This window comes from Pelobates fuscus, chromosome 12 (assembly GCF_036172605.1).
Source record: "Pelobates fuscus isolate aPelFus1 chromosome 12, aPelFus1.pri, whole genome shotgun sequence".
Lineage (NCBI taxonomy): Eukaryota > Metazoa > Chordata > Amphibia > Anura > Pelobatidae > Pelobates > Pelobates fuscus.
Genome location: NC_086328.1, coordinates 97,165,954 through 97,184,056, shown reverse-complemented (window position 1 = coordinate 97,184,056; position 18,103 = coordinate 97,165,954). Strand labels below are relative to the sequence as shown.

Here is an 18,103-nt window from a genome sequence, read left to right as displayed (position 1 = left end):
GGAATAGTACTACTTAACACACCACTCCTATCTGGTGGCACATTAGATTGCACGCGCATTGCCCCAAATTTGAAGTAGTAGGACCGACCAAGCATTGTTTTCCATCTCCCGCTTCCTAAAATCGATGCCTTATATACACGTCCCCTGATAGGGGACGTAACAGGGATTAGACTAATAGGAGTGGTGTGTTAAGTAGTACTATTCCTATCTGGTGGCACATTAGATTGCACGCGCAGTGCCCCAAATTTGAAGTATGAGGACCGACCAAGCATCTTTTTCCATCTCCCGGTTCCTAAAATCGATGCCTTATATACACGTCCCCTGATAGGGGACGTAACAGGGATTAAACTGATAAGAATAGTACACTACTCCTATCTGATGGCACATTAGATTGCACGCGCAGTGCCCCAAATTTGAAGTAGGAGGACCGACCAAGCATCTTTTGCCATCTCCCGGTTTCTAAAATCGATGCCTTATATACACGTCCCCTGATAGGGGACGTAACAGGGATTAAACTGATAGGAATAGTACTACTTAACACACCACTCCTATCTGGTGGCACATTATATTGCACGCACAGTGCCCCAAATTTGAAGTAGGAGGACCGACCAAGCATCTTTTTCCATCTCCCGCTTCCTAAAATCGATACCTTATATACACGTCCCCTGATAGGAATAGTACTACTTAACACACCACTCCTATCTGGTGGCACATTATATTGCACGCGCAGTGCCCCAAATTTGAAGTATGAGGACCGACCAAGCATCTTTTTCCATCTCCCGGTTCCTAAAATCGATGCCTTATATACACGTCCCCTGATAGGGGACGTAACAGGGATTAAACTGATAAGAATAGTACACTACTCCTATCTGATGGCACATTAGATTGCACGCGCAGTGCCCCAAATTTGAAGTAGGAGGACCGACCAAGCATCTTTTGCCATCTCCCGGTTTCTAAAATCGATGCCTTATATACACGTCCCCTGATAGGGGACGTAACAGGGATTAAACTGATAGGAATAGTACTACTTAACACACCACTCCTATCTGGTGGCACATTATATTGCACGCACAGTGCCCCAAATTTGAAGTAGGAGGACCGACCAAGCATCTTTTTCCATCTCCCGCTTCCTAAAATCGATACCTTATATACACGTCCCCTGATAGGAATAGTACTACTTAACACACCACTCCTATCTGGTGGCACATTATATTGCACGCGCAGTGCCCCAAATTTGAAGTAGGAGAACCTACCAAGCATCTTTTTTCATCTCCCGCTTCCTAAAATCGATGCCTTATATACACGTCCCCTGATAGGGGACGTAACAGGGATTAAACTGATAAGAATAGTACACTACTCCTATCTGATGGCACATTAGATTGCACGCGCAGTGCCCCAAATTTGAAGTAGGAGGACCGACCAAGCATCTTTTGCCATCTCCCGGTTTCTAAAATCGATGCCTTATATACACGTCCCCTGATAGGGGACGTAACAGGGATTAAACTGATAGGAATAGTACTACTTAACACACCACTCCTATCTGGTGGCACATTATATTGCACGCACAGTGCCCCAAATTTGAAGTAGGAGGACCGACCAAGCATCTTTTTCCATCTCCCGCTTCCTAAAATTGATACCTTATATACACGTCCCCTGATAGGAATAGTACTACTTAACACACCACTCCTATCTGGTGGCACATTATATTGCATGCGCAGTGCCCCAAATTTGAAGTATGAGGACCGACCAAGCATCTTTTTCCATCTCCCGGTTCCTAAAATCGATGCCTTATATACACGTCCCCTGATAGGGGACGTAACAGGGATTAAACTGATAAGAATAGTACACTACTCCTATCTGATGGCACATTAGATTGCACGCGCAGTGCCCCAAATTTGAAGTAGGAGGACCGACCAAGCATCTTTTGCCATCTCCCGGTTTCTAAAATCGATGCCTTATATACACGTCCCCTGATAGGGGACGTAACAGGGATTAAACTGATAGGAATAGTACTACTTAACACACCACTCCTATCTGGTGGCACATTATATTGCACGCACAGTGCCCCAAATTTGAAGTAGGAGGACCGACCAAGCATCTTTTTCCATCTCCCGCTTCCTAAAATCGATACCTTATATACACGTCCCCTGATAGGAATAGTACTACTTAACACACCACTCCTATCTGGTGGCACATTATATTGCACGCGCAGTGCCCCAAATTTGAAGTAGGAGAACCTACCAAGCATCTTTTTTCATCTCCCGCTTCCTAAAATCGATGCCTTATATACACGTCCCCTGATAGGGGACGTAACAGGGAATAAACTGATAGGAATAGTACTACTTAACACACCACTCCTATCTGGTGGCACATTAGATTGCACGCGCAGTGCCCCAAATTTGAAGTAGGAGGACCGACCAAGCATCTTTTTCCATCTCCCGCTTCCTGGGTGGAGGAAGAGAGACCTTCAATGACATCAGTGAGGGCAAGAAACGGGACATGGCTAGCTTTGTATCCAACCTTGTGCACATGGGGAGTTTGCGGTTGTGCAAATGGACTGTTTGCGGTTGTTTGCGGTTGTTTGCGGTTGTTTGCGGTGCATTAAACGGGGAGTTTGGTCTGTCACTGTGAAGCGGGCGTAACCTTTACACTACCTGATCAATACAACATCATACCTGATGTTTTAAAGCACGTTATTCCAAACAATTTAGGAATGTTAGGTGATTTATGCCCTTTATGGATTAAAACCAGACTCTGCATCAACTATGTAATTTTCCATGGGAGTTTTGCCATGGATCCCCCTCCGGCATGCCACAGTCCAGGTGTTAGTCCCCTTGAAACAACTTTTCCATCACTATTGTGGCCAGAAAGAGTCCCTGTGGGTTTTAAAATTTGCCTGCCCATTGAAGTCTATGGCTGTTCGCCCGGTTCACCCGTTCGCGAACATTTGCGGAAGTTCGCCGTTCGCGAACCGAAAATTTTATGTTCGCGACATCACTAATTGTCATTATTATGTTTAGTCCACGCTACCTAGGTCAGTTAGAGGAAATTTTCAATACACTTCTAGTATGGAACAAACCATCTGCTAATATATCTGTTAGTTGTATCTTTACAATCAGAAGAACTTTATATAAACAAACATTATATATAACGCCATTGCTTTATTTTCCAGCTCTGGAACAATGTGAGGGTAATCAGCTCTACAAAGAATGTGGCGCCCCCTGCAGTGCAACATGTTCCAATCCTTCCTACACTTGCAATTCACACTGTGTATACGGCTGCTTTTGTCCACCAGGTAACCATTGAGCCAGATATGGATGTAAAGATCCACCTGTAAAAATAATTGCAGAGATGAAGATGAAAAAAAAAAAACTCTACTGAAATACTATATATGTATAAAAAAGTCTATGTATAAATAAATGTATAAAAAAGTCTATGAAAAAAAATACTATATATTTATAAAAAAAAGGTCTGCCATCAATGTAGTTTAATAACAAGATTTGTTTTATGATGCTGTACAAGGTATTCAGCATAAATATGTGATGAGTAGGTAGTAGATATGTAGGAGAAACCCTGAGTAAATATATCTATACCTAAATGTTTATGGGACATACAGCAAACGAATAAAGATTAAGAAGAATATTATAATATTCATTTTTAAGAGGAAAGAAGTATAAATAAAATAAATCAGTTAGTACTTGGTCACCATTTATGGTACTTGGTCATTTCTTCTGTTCCCTGAATAGTTGACTCAGCATCCTTCTTAGCATTTCATCCTCTTAAATATTATTTGAGTTGATCAGGAACAAAATCTAGTCAGATCATATCAATTAAACACATTGTTGTTCCTTCAGGCACTGTCCTTGACGACCTGTCTAAAAATAAAACGTGTGTCCAAATTAATGAATGTCCCTGTGTTGTTAATGGGGAAATCTACAACCCAGGAGACCACATCACAACAGACTGCAGTATATGGTGAGTAGAAGAATTGAACAGAGTGAAGTCCAGTTGTGTAATTAACTTATTGGGCATATCTAGCCACCAATGAGAACAGAGTATACAATTCCTAAAGACTATATGGGCTATACACAATGTTACAAGTATCAAGTTGTGGAGAACATTCCAATTCAATTATATATATATATATATATATATATATATATATACACACGTACATACATAAATACATATAAAGATATAAAGAGAGAGAGAGTAGGACATACACTTAAAGAAACCATAAGGTTTATATAAAACTGGAAGGGACACTATAGTCACCAAAACAACTTTAGCTTAATAAGGCAGTCTTTGTATATAGATCATGCCTCTGAAGGTTCACTGCTCATTGATCATTTAGGAGATAATTCAGATATATTTGTATATTGGGATTACTGGCTTATCTACCAAAAGTTTATAGCAACACTCTCTTAGTATTCCTTCTGCTATTTGGCTTTTGTCACTCCGATTATAGCCATAACTCTGTCCCAATCATGACTAATCGATGATTAACAATTTCTATTTCTTACGATAGAGTTGTACACAAAACCAAGAATGGTCAAAAGGATTTCTACCTTTTCTTGCCTTTTCTGAGATTTTCATTATGTTAAAACTTGTGTAATGGCCCTTAACCATACAAAGGATCACAATGATGATTAGATCTGACCCGTTGAGTTTACATGTCCCACGGGAGGTTGACAAATAAACCTCAACCACAAATTACATCCACAATTTGCTTCTTTGTCTGGTTTCAGTTAGTGTGACAGCTTACCTTTTATTTCGCAATATTATATTGTGAGTACGCCTTCCTGGATATGTCACATTGAAGGCTATTGTGACATGTATGGTAAATGTGTGCTAATCTCTTCAATAAATTATGAAACAATGTTCCTGGCAGCCATCAAATGATTTCCCACAATTGCCCCATCACTACTAAATGTTAGATGGTGTTGGCAAGCAATTCCATGATTGGGTTTCAGTACTATTAATACCACATGTACTATGATGTTCTCACCTCTGAGTTCTTTGCTAGACGTATATATTTTAACCCATAAGCACTAAAAAAACTTTTAACTCAGCATAGAACTCGTGGGAAATGTAATTTTATCTGGAGTGTAAAAATATTACCCAAAATACAGTAAGTATGACATTCATTAAAAATGAAAATTTTTCCTTTCTTTATTATATTTAAAATAAGAGTATTTTTATTTTATTTATAAAATATTTTACCAGGAAAGATACATTGAGATTTCTCTTGTTTTCAAGTATGTCCTGGGTCCACAAATCCAGCACATAAAGTACCTATTCAAACGATGTGACATTTAATGCAAGTAATGTTTTCCCATGACCCTTGTCTACATACCCAGCACCTACTTGAAAACGAGAGAAATCCCAATGTATCTTTCTGGTAAAATATTGTATAAATAAATATAGCATCAAGTCACGTATTTTGCTAATTTTGTCATGCCTGCCAGCATTAAGTCTTTTAATTTTCCCAGACATCCCTGAGATTATCTCGGATGTGGACGCTTCTTTACAAAGTATCATTTACCTGTGTTGCACACTTTTTCTGATAGTCTAAGATGTCTCTCTTATCTCCCCGTACAGCAAATATTTATGAGCTATAAATAGGTTTTATTTCATTTTTATTTTAACAATTTCTAATATAGCAAAGATACAATCACAATGCTGATGTAACACGGTTATATTACTATTATTAATCATTATAAAGCGCCAACAAATTCCGCAGCACTGTACAATGGGTGGACTAACAGACAGGTATTTGTAACCAGACAAGTTTGATACACAGGAATACAGGGAGCGAGGATTCTGCCCAGCTTACACTCAAGGAGCTTACACTCTAAGAGTGGGGTAAAGTGGGTCAAAGGGTAAGGGTATGGTACAAATTTAGGTTGTTAGAATAGTTTCCAATTAGATCTTTTTTTGGATAACAATTGCAGGAGAGATAGCAAGGTGCAGATAGGGAAAGCTATTATCAGTTTAGGTAATATGCTTTCCTGAAGAGGTGAGCTTTCAATGATTTCTTGAGGAATGGAGATAGGGTAAGAGTCTTATGGAGCAGGGAAGGGAGTTCCATGAAAACTATGCAGACATTAAAGTAGTCAAATTTATGGAGCAGGGCTGATAATACTAAACATTAGCATACAGGACATACATAATGTGGAAGTGTAATTATGGACATTATCAGTGTAATTGCTGAGGAAGCAAGCTATAAGTACCAGAGAGAGAGCCCCTGTTTCTGTAAAAGTGCTCCAAAATGGTTGAGGACAGTGTCCATAGTCTCTTTGGAACATAACTAATACTCTGTGCTGCGTAACTGTCTATGAATAGTTTTAGAGCATGTAAGAAGATGTCAATGCCATCAAATTGTAAAGTGTGACTCATGGTACATGGAATCTGAGACTGATTCTAAATCACACATTAATTCTTGCCAATGTTAAGAATGCTGATATATTAAGTATCTTGTTCGCCTATTCCTCCTAAACTGCTAAGCCTTAGTGATTATAGTTGCAGATCGAGTGTAGATACGAATAGTTCCAGACGAATGCAGCATCCAAGCAGTTTCTCCCCAGCAAGTAGATAGCTACCCAAACATGAGCCTAGACTTCATGAAAGGTACAACAGGAATGAATCTTTATTGTGCCACACTGGCTTTTATGCAATTCTCCAGGCCAGAGGAACACCCCCTGGAACTGATGGAAAACAGGGACATAACTTATTACAGCCAATGACAATGCAGGGACAAACAGTGACACTCCCAGTACAAACAGTTAATTCCCTCCTCTCTGTCTGGAGATAATTGGGTCAGATAAAGTAATAACTTAATCATCTTCAGGCAGAGGGAACATAATTTTCACAAAACTTGGAAAACACCCCAAAACATACAGGACCCCCATAAATGTCACATCCCCTGATAGCCCTGATCTGGGTGACCAACATATCCAAACATCACCCAGATCAGTTCAGGGGTTTTAGAATTTCATGAAAGTCACATTTGACCGACCACACACGAGGCTCCTGCCCAGAAACAGTTCCATGAGTTTAGGCTGTGCGTTCGGTCTATTTAAAAAATGTCAAATAAACTAAAAAAGCACGAACGGAGCCCCCTGGCTCATAGGAGCGATTGTTCCCTTTGTTTGTGGGAACAAAACTACCGAACAGCGCTCTCCTAGCTGTTCAGGAAAAGGAAGCAGGAGTTTGTATGTTTTTACCGGTGTTCGGGAAGTCGAGTGTCCGATTTTAGTTCCAGACACTCGACGACCAAGTCCCACTGCCTCCTTTCATGCAAACAAGATGCCACCCAGAGAGAGCGCTCAATCGACAGTTCCCTTTGTAGATAATGAGCCAGGGGGTGGTTGGTGTTCGGTAGTTTCAGTTACCGAACTAATAAAACAAAAAAGACACGAATGGCCATAATAGTCTCAAATTAAATGGTTATTTTCTTCACAGCCACCAACCCAAATCAGTCTAAATTATGTGTATACCTGTTTTTATATTCTGCAGCCAATGCCATATGGGTCAGTGGAGCTGTAAGGAAACACCTTGCCCAGGAAGATGTGCCATAGAAGGGGGATCCTTTATTACAACCTTTGATGCCAACATGTATCGGTTCCATGGGGTTTGCGTCTATGTTCTGGTTACAGTAAGTAACGAAAAATAGAGTCAATTTTAAACAAGGTCTATAATACTGATACATTAGAAGAAAGCCTTAAAGAGATTACACATCTGCTAAGAAAGTCTCTGTTGACATAAACTGACTTCTCAAACACACACAAGCTAGTAAGATTAAGAGTACATTTTTAAACAAGGTCTACAAAATTAATGCATTAGAAGAAAACATTAAAGAGATTTCAGATATGGACAAAAAGTCTATGTTGACATATTAACCTGCTAAACCAAATAACCAATCCAGAATGCCTTTAATCTGTCATTTTAATCAGAATAGTCGTCATATAAGACAAATAATTACTAAATTCTGGACAATTTTAAGAAGTGACCCGATTTTATGTAATCCTTTACATATCAAACCTATGATTGTGTACAGAGGAGCACCTAAATTAAATGAAAGTTTAGTACGTAACCACATCTGGAAAAATAATCCCCACACTTAAAGGCACGAAGCCCTTGGGTTTAGAGCATGTATTCACAAAATGCTCTTCCAAATGTGAGTTCTCATCACTCACCATTCACTACTTAAGTTTATATTCACACATTACTGCACTATTAAGTGTTTTCTGTTTCTTTCATCTAAAAAATATACACCTTTAAAACTCCGGTACAATTGAGGGGTAAGTTTAATTCACAGGAGCTTCACTCATTCTTTTGGGGTTTTTTTGGTGGGACTTATCACGTAATACACTGAGTTCAACCATTTGCAATTATTACTAACGTTTTACACTATTGTTGATAATACTTTGCATACATAGACAGAAACTAGACTTGATCATCAATACTAAATCAAGTTATAGGGCTCCTACACTGAATATATATTCGATTTACTGCCCTATTATGTATTTGTTTACAATCAAATAAAACAAAGTATTTTTATTAAAGTGAGCATTTGTGGGATAGTAACTCAGGATAAGCTTGTCATTACCAGTAAATACACATTAGACAATTTTTTATGAAATTCGCAGAAGGACGTATCACTTTATTATACATTCTGAGAGAACTTTGACCGATGTACTTCTTTGGAAGGTTTAAATCTAAGGGGCATTTCTGGTATCACAGATATAATTTGCTACTTTTTCCATGTTACCTTCAGTATTTTGAGTAATATAAAACATAATTTGTTGTTTATTTCCCCATACAGAGTGGAAATTTTCCTAGCAATGTGACTGTCATGGCATCATTTGAAAAATGCGGCCTTAGCAACTCTGAAACGTGCTTAGCAAGCATCATCTTCACATCCGCAGCAGTGAGTTTTGGAAACATTGTAATAAATATGGAACAAAGGACTCAAAATAGTTCTAGACATCAAATAAGACAGCAGTGCAAACATATATATAAAGACATTAAGGAAGTGGGATTAGCAGCATCTATAGCATGGACCAAAGGACATCATTTGGTATATGCACTAGACTGAGAATTGTGGAGAATTGACCGAAGATGTTTTAGGTCAAAACAACGGAACTGAAATTTTTTTACCAGTTTTAATATCTTCCTTAAAATTTGCCTTTTTTTGTCAAGTTTTTAAAAAGTCCTTTTTATGACTAGTAATAAATCTTGCATGAAAATTATATTTCAGTATTATAGTGAACCTGTCTTCCATAAATTGTGTGGATGGTAAGTTCCCTTACAGGTAAAACTACCTGTAGATACAAAAAAATACCTGCCTGGAGTTACTCATACCTTGCACTGGCAGAACTCCCAGTAAGTCCCAGTAGTCCTTTACTTCTCACTCATGGTGTCCTGGAATAGACGGAACAGCTGAATTGACAGCTTTACTGACCCTGTTTTGCATCCTACAGTTTCTTGTATGTGCACACTCGTAGTTATCACTGTGTCCCTTGGATGCAAGGTGGCTATGAGCACTGTCCCATATGACCTCCATGTTTGTAGTCTTTAAAAAGATGTCACAATTTCATCTATACATTTTGTTATCCATTTATCTAACACAATGACTAGATAATATACAGGGTGATTCACCATATTTTGAATTGAAATATAAGATACACCTAAGTAAAAAAGTGGATTTTTCAAGCCCATCAATATCACTTAAGATTTTCAGAAGCTGATACTCTTTCAGATCTCAATATCAAGGGATGCATGTAAGGAAAAATGGACATAGTACAGCACTGCTTAAAATACATATCACATGCTTTAATTAGATACACTTACAAGAAGTAAGAAGTAAAAAGGCCCATCAACAAAGCACACAGAGCACACATCTATCCAAGATGGTATAAAGTAGAGGTGGATGACAGCTCTACGCGTTTCGTCAACTGGAATGTAGACTTCCTCAGGAGAAAACAAATAATATATATTAAGATCAAATAGTACAGAAAATAAAATGCTCTATCATGTCCCAAAGCTGAAGTTCTATATAAATGTCCCTCCAGTTGTGATTAAGATCCGTTCCACCAATCTGTAGATTTCTGTCTTCGTTTGTTCATCTGTCTTCTTCCATACATGAACTTCCGCCGGATCTTCGTGGAACGCATATGCGTTCCACCGATCAGGAAGCTATCCACACTTGAAGACGTAATCCGTCGGACAGTTCCCATTGGATGACCGAAATACAGATGAAGACAGAAAACAGAAGTTACATTCAAATTGAATATATAATTTAAGGTCAAAGCAGCCAAACCGAGAAAATTCTCAAAGTCAGCTATGCGTTTCGTTTGGCTGCTTAAGACTTAAATTTGTAATTCACTTTGAATTCTCACTTTTAGTGAATAATCCTCCTAATATTGTATGTAAGGTGACACCAAGAGCATGTTATCCAATGTACAATTGACCAGTTACAAGTTAACATAGAACACAGTGGGTGGGGGGGGGGTAAAATTGTCACTGGGAGAAAAGTAATGGAATTTGGGACTGACGTTCCAAAGGTGGAGCAATCAGTAGGTCCATTCCATTGGTTTCCATGGTGACTGTTTCTCTTTTAGAATTTTGCCTTGCACTTATGTTTTAAACAGCTCCCTCACTGGGCCTAGTCTGTGGAAATGTTTAAAATGTGGAGAACGTGTTATGACATGTTGATTGCTACATAATCTTACCTATGATAATTTATAGAACTTGCTCACATATTTTGTTGTTTTTTACTACAAATAAATTGCTGTATTTTATTTTATTATATTATTATAGGGAGCTATCATAATAAGCAAACAGGATCAGATCATAGTGGATGGTCAGCTCAAACAGTTGCCTTATGTTTCCAGTGAGTAAATATTTTTTATATTAAAATGTATGTTGTACTGCGCAAATGTAAAAAATTATCGTTTTAAATTCAGTGTAGAAACTGATTTTGACATCTAATAATTGCAAATGTTATCTGTTACCTTCTCAATTTGAGTCTACAATCACATATGTTATTCTCATTTGTGTTCCTTGTCCAAAACAGTAAGGTGTCTAAAGTGTTTTGGACTTTCATGATTTCATGATTTCTGCATGATTTCATGATTTCTACTTTCATGATTTCTGCTATCTCTGCTGGTTGACTAATATATGAATTTTTGGATCTCTTTACTGCAATAAACAAAAATTCTCAAACTCATCTTTTCTCATTTCTGCAATTTTGCTCCCTCCTTCCTTTCCCCTCATCTCCAATCTCCCCCTCCCTAAATTTCAATTTCGCTCTCAATTTGCTGTAATTCTTCTATAGTTAATGAACCCATGAATGCTTAATCATATTCTAGTTCTTAGAATGCATTTTTAAGCCCTACCCCATCAACGCAAAGCTCAAATGTTCCTTAGAGGGACACTATAAGTACCAAAAATACTTTAGCTTACATGAGTTGTTTTGGTATATAGATCATACCCTGCAGTTATCATACCCTGCTCAATTATCTGCCATATAGAAGTTAAATTACTTTTTTTATGCAGCGCTAGTCACACCTTCCCTGTATGTGAACTATTGACCTGTAACACAGCAGAAGATAATAAATTCTAAAGTAAACACACTGTGCTGTGAGACTTGAAATTTTATAGAGGCTGTGTAAGCCTGGACCAGGGATTTGTGGCACGGGCTAAAAGAACAAAAGGGATTTAACTCCTAGATGGCAGATAATTGAGTAGTGAAACTACAGGTAAATGTATTTATTTATAAAATATTTTACCAGGAAATCATTAAGTTAAGTTGTGTTGGTGCTTAAAGGGTCCCTTTAACGTTCAATAATACTGCTGGTAGTTAGTTATTCATGGGCACAGCAGAGGTTTCTCAGAGTTGTAATTTAGTTGTCATATTTCTACTGTAACCAGTTAGACAGTCGAATTAGAATTTTATGGATATCATGGCAATATGTATAGTAATGTTTTTGAAGTCAAATGGGTAAAACACTGCTGTTTGGAAGTATAGCACAGCAGCATAATTAACTATAACCGACACACTAAACTTAACATGTATGGGTGTCTGGAGTGATCTTTCAAGTATATATAATTCAAAAATGTATATATCTGCAATATAAAATAACACCACTAGGGGCATCATAGATAAACTATATTAACCCCTTAACGCCGGATGACGGACCGGGTCCATCATGCTGTTGAAGCACTTAACGCCGGATGATGGACCCCAGATTAACGCTGGGTTAACGCTCCTCCGGTCTGCCTTGGTATTAGAGGCAGATGAGGAGCACCCGATCGCGCTGTCCCTGCAGCTGTGATCACTCTTACAGGCTGTCAGAGTGAGCACGTGTGCTGCAGGGACTTCTGTTCCGCCTCCCTGTGCTTCCGCAGTCAGTGTGAAGTGCAGAGAGAATGGATCAGTGCTGCTGATCTTCTCCCTGTGTAAAAAAAAAAAAAAGTCAAAGTTTAATCCCACCCCCCTTTCCCCTGCTTTAATAAAATTAACTCCTTCCCTGCCAACTGATCACTGACTACAGTGATCAATTGGCAGGGACTACATTTTACTGTGATCTGATTTTTGTTTTTTAACCCCTGAGGGTTGTTTTATATATATTTTATATTTTGCTAGCTGTGGTGGGTGGGAGTTATGGGAAATTGTGGAATTTACTATTAGTTTACTGTGTGCTGCTTACTGCTAGTGGGACACGGACGCATCAAAACCCTCCATGAAAATTCACACTTAAGAATCTGAACTTGTCACGTCTCTTTTACAGCACTGTAACTTCACAAAATAGTGTCTGGGTCATACATTGGGCATATTGTTTTACTCAGAAGATGTAACTGATCATAACTTGTGGGATTTTATGACAATGGCACATATCAAGTGTAATAAATACTCAGCAAAAATGCAACATGTATGTAAAAAAATCCTTTTATTTTCCTCACCACAAACCTTGACATAAATTGGTGAAAAAATGGTACAATATGCGCCATATCAGATACCCCTAGGTGTCTGCGTTATCAAATGGAAGCCTTTTGTGGGGTTATTTGAATATCACACTGATATAAATACCCCAAAATGAGACACAGGCCCGTCAAATCCATCTATGAAAATTCTAACTATAGAAACTGAAATAGCCTTGTCTCTTATATGGCATTGTAGCTATACAGAATAGTGCCAAAGGCATACAATGGGGGTGTCGTTATACTCAGAAGATGTAGCTGAACATAATATGGGTTTCTGTACAGGAATAGCACACACCAGCTTACAAAATACACATTACAAAAACCTTGTTATATTTGTATATGCCAAAATAGGGGGGGGGACTCAATTTTACTCAATATTTAGCAGAGATTGGCGATGAAATGGTTACATAAAAAGCATCAAAATAACCTCCTTGGGTAAATAGCCTGTGATGTCTACTTTATATAAATATATACTTTTTTGTGGCAATTTTGTTTTTTGTGATGGCTACTAAATCTACAAGACAAACATACCAACTTCTAAAATTGCTTCACATTGAAATTGTATTTTAGTCCTTATATTTTGTGACCTGTAACTTTCAAAATAAGCTGAAATCCTATATATATTATGTACTCTATAAATGAAGGCACATAAATTAATTTATTTTGAATTACTTTTTCTAAGCTGGACATACTACGCACACGCTATTATTGCCAAAACTGTGAAAACATTTTTTTTCCATTTTTTGGCATTTGTTTTATAATTAATGAGACTTTATCTATGTATATGTCACATCAAATTAAATCCCCGTTTGCCCTCTAAAAAACAGTATATAATATGTGTTGGTGCAATAAATGACAGATGCAAATTGCGTTTGAACACAAACAGCAAAAATGGCTTGTGTAGTTAAGGGTAAGTACTGTTTTTGAAGCTGCGTCCTTAAGGGGTTAATTTCAATAGCTTTTGTAGATACTATATACAAAATTGCCAGTCTGCCCTGATTACTTCATTCTGAAATTATTTAGAAATGCACTGTCGTGTAACAAAAAGGATCAATCTCTTTTTACATGATAGATCTGAAAATGGAAATGTCCCAAACAGTTTACAATTGAACTTCTGTTAACGGGTGCTAAGCAGATTGGATTTTCATTCTCTGTTACACAATTAGCTTTATATTCTCTACCTTTCCTGATAATGTTCTTGTTAAATTGAAATTATGGAACACATTTACTAAGCTTGTTTTTTTTAATATTCTTACAGGTGATGCTGTGGTCATTAGAGAATCCTCCACACACTATATACTGTATACTTCATTTGGCATGGAGATTGTGGTCCAGAAAAACCCGATTCTAAATGTCTACATTAAGTTGGAGAGAGACCACTTTGAAACAACAAGAGGTTTTAAATTTTTTTTTTTTTTATAGCTTACAAACACATGTTAATGTAAGGGATGTATGACTGAGTACAATTATGTAAAAACATATTTGTGTATTCACATGTAAAAAGCACAATGTTGTAAGGTAGGTAATGCACCAAGAGCACCAACTCAATGAGATGTCTAATCAGCTTTGTCAATTGTCACATATTTAATCTGGTGAAGTTTTCGAAGAGTGGTCTTTTTTCTGAGTACACCAACCCAAATAATTTAATGTTAGATCCCAGTCCTAGAAGCAAGGCTTAGATAAGAAGAAGAAGAAATGTTATGCTAGGCCTGAAGAAGCTATATCTAGCAAGAAATGCCAGGTAGTACATTGAGCAAGGATTAAAAAGAAACAGTAGGTGTTGTCCAAATGAAGACTAGACGGACGTGAAAACTAAGAACAAAACTAACAAAAAAAAAAAAACAGATATGCTTAATAACTCAGTACTTCTGACCAGTTAAACTGAATACTGTATCAGACAAAATGTTTAAGAATGCAAATGTTTAATAATAGATTTTACAGCTAAGACATCCTGGCCCCCATTATCAATACTGTGAGTTAAGGCGAATACTGGGTTTATATTCTACATTTAATCGTAATTATATTGAGTTGATTTCCAATTGCCATCAAAGGTCTCACCTCAAGTGAAAATGTACCTCTACTGCATTTCACATTGAACTTGGAAAGGTCTAAGGCTGTGAGGCGTCCTCGAGAGTTTTCTTACTGAGATGAACCAAGATGTTTTTATTAAAAACAAAAGGTTTGTTTATTTCATCTTGGGAATGTAACTTGGAACAGATAAGCTCATTTTGAATAAAACCCTCATCGTGCATAACAACTATCTCCCACGTGAAATGTGGATGTTTAGTTATATTAAAGAAAGAGAAACTTTGATCAAGGTCAATGTACAAGGTCATTAGCACTGAATGTATTTATTCCATGAAAACTAGGTCTGTGTGGAAATTTTAACAGCAAGACGGAAGATGATTTCCTCTCCAGCTCTGGAATTGTAGAGGGAACAGTGACTGTGTTTGTAGATTCGTGGAAAGCAACTTCAAACTGCAAACCAGCTACAAATATAGATTTCAATCCCTGCTCAATGAGTATTTCCAACCGTGAGTATAACCATCAACCATGAGTATAGCCATCTTCTCTTCCCCACTATTCCACCCTAGTGTTTTAAACAGCATTAGCATATCTACCTATCATTTTATTATCCTGGTCAATACCGAACATTTGCATTACACAAAAAGAGCAAAAATACTCACACGCATATTCACCAAACCCTGATTTGGATAACAAAACAAATTATGAAAATTAACTAATTATCAATCCCAATTAGTCTTCCCAGTTGTTTGTACCATAGTAGGGTACATATCAGTCTACCACTTAATTGTGCATAAAGAGAACTTTTATCCCATTTTATAATGTAGATTTCCCACAATTGTACTATGCTGGGGTGCCTTTGTATAAAGCAACTAAACATGAACCTTTCTTTGCAAATCAGAAGTACATTCACACATAATGACTGCATGACCAAAGCATGATAAACACAAATTATGCATGCATGCAATATACTGGCCTGCATATTTGGTCATGGGAATGTTGGATTTTGCCATTTTGAAACAATATACTTTTATACGTTGTCTCAGGGAAATAATTCTGTATGGTAGCTTAACAGGTTATGTTACAATTGATAGTAATTACATTTACACAATTATTTTGTATGGTCTAGAAATATATGCCGAGACACACTGCTCTCTCCTGGTGAAGAAAGGAAGTTTGTTTGAACAGTGTCGTACATTAGTAGATCCTGAACCATATTACAAGGTAGGAACATATGATGTATTTTGAGTGGTTTTATATCTCTGAGATGAGGTATGCAAATATTATTTATTTGTATTTACAATTTAGTAAGGTTATACTGTATCTGATGGTTCTAGTTTGCTCCCTCGTGGGTCGTGATGTCTATATAATTTTAGCCTATTAGACTTTTTGATTCAAATTCAAGAGGATATTCAAATTGGACATCCTGATTGTCCAATAGTAGAATAAATTTAACTCTATCATAAGACTCAGACATTGTTGCCACTTGAATAATAAGAGGTTATAATGCATGCAGTGTCCATTTAAAGTGAGACAAAACTTATATTTGCATCCATAAAAAATATACAGTATAATCTATTAATCTATTTAATGTTATTCTAGTTGTTATACTATAATTTGAAACGGTTGGGCAGTAATATAATTTATTACAAGTAATCTCTTAGCTAAAGAAGAGATTTAAAATAAATCTTCCATTTTTTTAATTGTTAATTCGCATGTTCTTTGAAAAGTAAGGAGTTTCACATAAGGGAACTCAAAGATATGACCATATTCATAAAAAAAAAAAAAAAAAAGAAAAGAAACAAAATATTCATGCCAATTTATTAAAATGCATTAGACATCAAATAACAACAGGGTTAAAACCAGAATTGCAACCAAAAGTCTAACAAAATGATTAAATAAAGTGTGGTGTTTGGCATTCAGAGAGAATTTCAAGTTTTAGTCCAAAATATGCAAATTGGAATAAAGTCAGCTATATTTTCAGTGCAGCTATTCTGGTTTCAAATTTTAAATTTACTTTAAAAGAACTCTATAGGGTCAGAAACACAAACATGTGTACAATCTTACTTGCAGTCCAGTCTGCTACAGCTGGCTCTGCCCCTGACCTGCCTGGTTGGCTGACATCATTAGAAGTGTTGTTCTGAGCCAATCACAATGCTTTCCCATAGGATTGGCTGAGACTGTCAAGAAGTCCGCACTAGCCAAACACAGCCCTTTCCAATCAGCATCTCCTAATAGAGATACATTTAATCAATGCATCTCTATGAGGAAAGTTCGGTGTCTCCATGTAGAGGGTGGAGAACCTGAATGGCAGTGATGCACACTGTGCAGCACTGACCCGTGAAGCACCTCTAGTAGCCATCTGAGGAGTGCCCAGTGGAGGTATCCCTAGGCTTTAATGTAAACACTGTATTTTCTCTGAAAAGACAGTGTTTGTTGCAAAAAGCCTGAAGGGACTAATTATACTCACCAGAACAAATAAGCTGGAGTTGTTCTGGTGACTATGTTGTCCATTCACTTTGAATTCCTAACAATTCATGCTTTAGTAGATACCCCTGCGTATGTATAACAGAACTGTGATTTCTTTGGGTATTTATATAATTTTGCATTTCAGAGATGTGTTTATGAAGCCTGCAATTACCAAGAGACCATCAACTACATCTGTTCTGCCATGGGCTCTTATGCCCGCGCATGTGCATCCCAGGGACTTGTTCTAAAGAACTGGAGACACAGCACCAACTGCAGTAAGTCCAACTGGTTACATACTAAATACTAAACCTATTTGAAAGCACATATAAAATAATAGAAGAGTTAAATTAAATTCTAAATGAATTGGCACATCACAAAAAAAGAGAATGAAACGTGTTTATTTATTATTAATATTATTTTAACACTTAACAAATTAATATAGAATTTAAGAAAACTGACTACATGAGTGTAGTCGCAGGTTTGCAATGTTCTATTACATGAAATGTCATTGTAATTTACATATCAATATATATGTGAATACTTGATATTGTTTACTACTAAAATAAAAGAAACATTTAGAAATACATTTAGAAGTACAGAAATACTGGTTTTACTGTAC

At 37.1% G+C, this 18,103-nt stretch overlaps 1 protein-coding gene across 1 annotated transcript in view; it reads left to right on the top strand.

The window, feature by feature from the left end:
* Positions 1-18,103, top strand: part of MUC6 (mucin 6, oligomeric mucus/gel-forming) — a 79,123-nt gene that overhangs the window by 26,725 nt on the left and 34,295 nt on the right. The window contains exons 11-18 of the mRNA XM_063437500.1: positions 3,173-3,295; positions 3,855-3,975; positions 7,519-7,657; positions 8,828-8,932; positions 10,825-10,897; positions 15,360-15,524; positions 16,145-16,239; positions 17,630-17,759. Coding sequence (XP_063293570.1) covers positions 3,173-3,295; positions 3,855-3,975; positions 7,519-7,657; positions 8,828-8,932; positions 10,825-10,897; positions 15,360-15,524; positions 16,145-16,239; positions 17,630-17,759 — 951 coding nt within the window. The remainder of the gene's footprint in view (positions 1-3,172; positions 3,296-3,854; positions 3,976-7,518; positions 7,658-8,827; positions 8,933-10,824; positions 10,898-15,359; positions 15,525-16,144; positions 16,240-17,629; positions 17,760-18,103) is intronic.